Source organism: Grammomys surdaster, unplaced genomic scaffold (genome assembly GCF_004785775.1).
Source record: "Grammomys surdaster isolate TR1022 unplaced genomic scaffold, NIH_TR_1.0 126546, whole genome shotgun sequence".
Classification (NCBI taxonomy): domain Eukaryota; kingdom Metazoa; phylum Chordata; class Mammalia; order Rodentia; family Muridae; genus Grammomys; species Grammomys surdaster.
Window position 1 is genome coordinate 4780337 of NW_021621338.1, and position 5999 is coordinate 4786335.

The 5999-nt window shown below is 49.9% G+C and overlaps 1 protein-coding gene across 3 annotated transcripts in view; it reads right to left on the bottom strand.

Moving 5' to 3' along the window:
• The window catches only part of Ptprn (protein tyrosine phosphatase receptor type N), a 16010-nt gene extending 11403 nt beyond the window's left edge, over positions 1–4607 (bottom strand). The window contains exons 1-4 of one of the 3 annotated variants that reach the window (XM_028760596.1): positions 4419–4607; positions 2826–2876; positions 2533–2646; positions 1072–1168 (exon numbers count right to left, since the gene is read on the bottom strand). In XM_028760596.1, the coding sequence (XP_028616429.1) occupies positions 1072–1168; positions 2533–2646; positions 2826–2876; positions 4419–4542 (386 nt within the window). In that variant the 5' untranslated portion in view covers positions 4543–4607. Of the gene's footprint in view, positions 1–1071; positions 1169–2532; positions 2647–2825; positions 2877–4021; positions 4197–4418 lie in introns of those variants that run through there. The other 2 variants (XM_028760597.1, XM_028760598.1) reach the window with 2 other exon arrangements.
• Positions 4608–5999: the final 1392 nt, after the last annotated feature.

Sequence of the window (5999 nt, forward strand, 5' to 3'; positions counted from 1 at the left end):
TATGTGTGTTGAGTGTGTGCATGAGTATGTATATGAGTGTGTGTATGTGTGAGTGTGTGTATGAGTGTGTGTATGTGTGTTGTGTATGAGTGTGTGTATGTGTGTATGAGTATGTGCATATGAGTGTTTGTGCATGAATGTGTGTGTTTATCTAGGAATCAAATCCAGGGTCTTATATATGCAAGATGATCACTCTACCACTGTACTACATCCATATGTCTTTAAACACAGCTGCCCAGGCTAGGGAAGCTCAGGGGGTGGTGAAGCGAGATGGGAGCAGGGGGAGGTATATGGGCATACATGGGATGGACTGTGACTGTAGGGTGCCTCTGTGGTGTTGTCCCTGTGTGCCATTCCCCATCCCCAGCGCTCTAAGAATATGTTCAAGCAACAGAGATGGCCTGGCCCCACCGCTATATTTCCCTCTTGGACCAGTTGTCACGTCTGAGCGCCACATGCCCTTCTTTTGTCTGAGAATTGCCTTTAGAACAGCAGTTCTCAACCTGTGGGTCTCGACTCCTTTGGGGGTCGAAGGACCCTTTCATAAGGGTCACCTAAGACCATCAGAAAACACAGATATTTACATTATGATTCATAACAATAGCAAAATTGCAGTTATGATGTAGCAAAGAAATAATCTGATGGTTGGGGTCAGCACAACATGAGGAACTGTGTGAAAGGGTCGCGGCGTTAGGAAGGCTGAGAACTGCTGACGTAGAGGTTCTCACCACAGAGAGACAGTGCTGTTTTCTGCCATACACAGTTCACACAGGAACAAACTACTTAGGTCCAGGAAAATTTTATTTTGTTCATAACAACTACTTTAATTCTTCTTTTAAGAGATCAAATGCCAATGTTTTCTCAAAGTATCTATTAGTGTCCCATTTTGCTGGATTTCCAGGGTAAACTCAGCTCCTCCTGAGCATATTATCCTGTCAGAGGGACCGTTCTCTGTGTGGTTTAACCTGCACCCCAGTCTGCTGACCTTGGCCGCTCCAACCTCCCAGCCTATAAGGAAGGTTACAGATCATCAGTTTCAACAGTCTAAGGCTGTTGAGAAAGGCTGCCTACCTGTCCCTTGGATGGGGCTCTGAGGGACGAAGCCTGGGGATGCGCTCCATCTCCTGGGAGATCACATGCTGGGTGAGGTCATCATGCCAGGACAAGCCTGTCGGGAGGAAAGGTAGGGCAAGGTTAACTTGGGTCTAGGGTCTCAGTTCCAGAGCCAGCGGCAGTCATTACACCCCATTCCCTACAGTGAGCTGTGATGGGCAGAGCGGGGGTGGAATGAGGAAGTGCCAGGGATTGGAGACACAGTGGGTGAGCTGAGCTGCCTCCCGACCTCTACTCTACCCTCAGCTACAATTTTGGAGTCAAATGCCTGGGCTGGAATCCAGCTTTGGCTCCCAAAGAACTGGGGGATGTTCTCTCTGGACCTCAACTTTCTCATCTGGGAATACGTAACTCCTAAGATTGTTGTGATAATTAAAAGGACATATCATGGAAAATAGTTCTGTGACATGGAGAACTCTTAACAAATGCCACTGCCCCTGTCACCATTGCAGGTCTCCATTCTGAGCCTGGGTCTTTTATGGAGTGGGAAAAATACACATTCCGTAGGCTTCTGTAGAAATAAAGTATGGTCAGGAAAATGAAGTCCCCGAAATGCCTGTTTCAAACACCTGGGCCATCCTCATTGCGGTCCTTCTCATGACCTCCCAGCAGCTGCATCGAACACCTGTTTGACTCATTACCCATGAAGCTCTGCTCTCAGAAGAGATCTCTCATTCATTCTAAAGGGACCACACCTCATTCTCCTCCATTCTTCCTTCTATGAGTTTATTTATTTAGAGCCATGGTCTCATTATATAGCATAAGGTGACCTAAAACTCATGGGGATTCTTCTTCTGCCTCAGCCCCACCCCCACCCCAGTGCTAGGATCACAGTTGCATGCCACCTTGCCCACATCCTGCTCTGGATTCATAATCTGGGTTCCTCATGACTCATACCCTGGGATCTGCAAACATCTAATCCAGGCATTAGAACTGTCTGTGCTCATGTTACAATCAACTCTCCCAAGTGGCCATTTTGTTGCAGCAAACTTAAGATATACATAGAAGCTGGATGCAGAGGTACATGACTGTAGTTCTGTACAAAGAAAGCTAAAGCAGAGGGATCACCATTAATTCCAGGCAAGCCTGGGAGATGTAATAAGTTTGGAGCCAGCCTGGGCTACACAGCAAGAGCTTGTTTCAAAACAAACAAGCAAGCAAGATTCCAACAAACCTAAAAAATAATTTCCGGCAACCTCGGCTGCAGGCTTTCTGTGTGCACCTCCAAAGAATGTGAACAGCCCATGTCTAGGATCCTATCGTCATGCTTATTTGCCCCTTATCCAGCAAAATCTAGGTAGGGCTTCATGAATGGGTATAATTAAGTTGCATGAAGAGAACGTTTCGGTGAGGTGGCCCTTTACTCCCCCGCTCCCACCAAGTTCCAATCTCTTGTGTTCCAATGCAACCAGACCTCACCTTGGGACATGAGTTGCCGGAGCACACCTTGCAAGCGCTGGAGAACTGGGGAAGTGACTTGTAAGAGGGGCCGTGCCTGCCCCACCCCCGCCTGGCACTGTCCAAACAAGCCATCTAAAAGCACAAAGGTCTTGTCAGGGCTTTTGCAGGAAGCCTCCCAAAGTCCAGGCTGTAGATGGACGCTGTTCTCTCCACCTTCTCTGGTTTTAGAGCTCTGCTCCTCTGCCCTTCTCACAGCTGGCCTGTCCCTCCCCATTTTTGTCTTTTGAATCCTATGTCAGGGTCCTACTCACCCTGAATACAGACTTCCAGATGCGAACAGAGTCTGCGGTCAAACAGACAGCCTGTGGAAGAGAAGATGCTCAGAACACAGAGAAGGGTCGGATGGCTTAGAAGCAGGGGAAGGAAATATAGCCCATTATTTCTTTCTAAGGAAGGCTTTAAGTTGGGAGGACAGTGGAGAAGACGCCTAGAGCTAACTCCCTTCCCCCGCCCCGGCATATGTATGCATACAAATTTATATATGTGCATGTGTGTGGAGGCCTGAGGTCAATGTTGGGTATCTCACTGAACCTAGCGTTCACTCAGCACACCCGAGGGATTTGACTGTCTCATTTTCCCAGGGGTTTGACATCAGTCACCATGCATGGAATTTTATATGGGTGCTGAAGATCCAAATTGAGGTCCTCCTGCTTGTATGACAAGCACCCTACTAACTGAGTCATCTCTCCAGTCCTAGAATTCTTGAGGAAGTATGAGGTCTAGCTTTGGAGTCTGAAAATCTTAGTTTCAATCTTTAGAAGACTCAATTTGCCTAAGGGAGACTTGGAACACGGGAGGAGGGGCGGGTAGATCGTGTAGCATTGTGGGACAATTCGTGGCCAAATTCAAAAGAAAACGGTAGCTCCCCAAGTCTCTCAAAGCATCCTAATTCTAGTGGCTTGAAACTAGAGGTGGAAACTCCAGCACACCTCCCCCGCGTGGTAGGGAAGGGGTGCAGGTGCATGGTTCTGAGGCAGTCTGTCCAAGGCCAGAGTTGATGGCGCTGTCCGTGGTGCTGAAGCTAGGAGCTAAGGGCACGTCGGGAAAGGAGCTGTTTACCAAGGGAAGGGAGGCAGGACAAGGAGTGGACACAGAAGCTCATCCTTCCTTTCTATCTTAACTCTGGGCCTCACAGGAAGTACCGTGCACTGGCCTCCAAGCCAGGGTGGGGAAAGAGGGAGCCAGATGGAGAAGCTGCGCCCCTTCCCCCACGCGCCACCTTCCCACCCCGATCCAGGGCCTGTGAGTCAGCGCTGACTACGTCTGCTTAGATGTGAGTCAGCACCAGGCCCGGCTTGCGGGGAGGGGGACAAGAAGAGGACCCTCCCTTTTTACTCCTCTTCCGCTCCCTCACCCGCGTATCCCCCTTCTTATAGCCGACCAACTCGAGCAAATGGCCTCTCTAGACTTAAAAAATAAATCCTGCTCTGTCTCTAGCCAGTCCTACAGGGACGCTGGAGTCGAGTGACAGAGGAGAGGCTCCTGCCGCCGGTGGATGCCAATTCCTCCTTCTCGGCTTCCGATTTTTCATCTCGGGTCTCCACCTCGATGCCTCTCGCTTCTCCCACGGTCCTGTAGTCCTTCTAAATCCTTCGACTCGCGTGCACCCCCACTCCTCCTCCTCCTGGACCTAGTCTTCCCTGGAGCCCACTTTTCCAGGTCCCGCCTGCGAATCCCGGCTCCACCTCCCAGCCTACGCCCCTTTCCTCACCTCCATCTCCCTTCGTCTCACTTCATCCCCTCTCATCTTCCTCACCTCGTAACACCCCCCCTCCCCCATTTATCCTACCCGAGCTTCTTGCTTTTGCGAAGCTTCCCCCACCCCCATCAAGTTTCCTCCTGACCGTGGGCACTGATGGCGCTGCAGCCCCCGGGGCGGCCGCTCAGCAACAGCAGGCAGACCAGCAGCCGGAGGCCCCCGGAGCCTCCGGAGCCCCCGGGACCCCCGGGCCGCCGCGGGCGCCTCATCCTTCCCGGCTCTGAGCTCTCGCTCTCCGGCCAGAGTCTCAGCGACGTTGGTGGGAGCCTAGGCGGAGTCTACCACTCCCCACCCACCTCCAAGGCGGGGTCTACTTGCCCCTCTTGAGGCGACCTGGCCAACTGCAGGCGTGCAATGACGACATCTCCACCCCCGGCTTTTATGCCTATTTGCGTCATACTGGCGTAAGAGCCCCCTCTTAGCCAGGAACCTACTCAACCTAAGCCTCCTCCACCATATAGTAGGTTCCTCCCTAGAATTCCCATTGGGCCCACCCACTCCTGACCTGTGTTCTTCAGGTCCACCGCCTCTGTCTCCCTGGCTCAGATTTGGTGAGAAGGACTCAACTTCTATAGGGAACAGGAAAGATACGTGGGCCAGGGAGTATAAACCGTGGTACAAGAAGCTTAAGAGACCAGAATAGGAACTCTTACCGCGACTCCATTACCGCTACTGGCGTCATCCCGAAAATCAGAGATAGTTAGGCACGCACGCTGGGATAGCAAGGGATGAGCTAGTTGCTTACCCTTGTCTGAAGAAGCAAAAAAGCACCTGACCCACAAGGTGGTGGTGAGAATTTATGTAACTAGACACTGCAGCAAGACCTAAACACTCCTACGCATTAACTTCTTTTCCCGTTGCAATCTACTCATCTGGCTCTTGAAACTGTTTCCTTCTTTAGTGTTTGTTTTTCTTTTAGTTGGTACATAGCAATTGTATACAAATGTACAGTGAGACATTCAGTACATGTACACGGATGTATGCAATGCTTAATGATCAGATCCGCATACCTGGCACATCTATTCAGACATTTATAATTTCTTTGTGTTGAGAACACTCAGAATCTTCGCTGTCAGCTAGTTTGAAATAGTCCATTGATTGTGGGCGCCTGTAGTTATCCTGTTGGGCTACAGAGCATCAGTTGTGCTGCTCCAGCTGCACCCCTGTGAGTACCACCATTTGTTATTAGCTCTGACTGTCCCTTATCGACGATCTTATGATTTCTACATAAGGTACACATCATATCAGACCGACCCTCCCTCCTCCCCACACACTGCTCTGGTTAGACCATTTCCTCAAGCCTTATCACAGTAATGTCCTCCGTGGCTTTTTAATGCTCTTATTTATCCAGTGAGCTACGGGGTGAGTTTTCTAAAGTTCAGATCAATTACATCACTCTTTTGCTTTCTAGTTGTTTCATTTTGTTTTGTTTTTAAGACAATATGGGTCTGTTGAGATGGGTCAGCAGGTAAAGACATTCACTTCCAAACCTGATGGCATGAGTTTGATTCTTTGAATCTACATAAAGATAGGAGAGAATCAATTCTATGATGTTGTCTTCTGGCCTCTGCATGAGTGCTGTGACATGCCCTCTTCATCACACACACACACACACACACAGAGAGAGAGAGAGAGAGAGAGAGAGAGAGAGAGAGAGAGAGAGAGA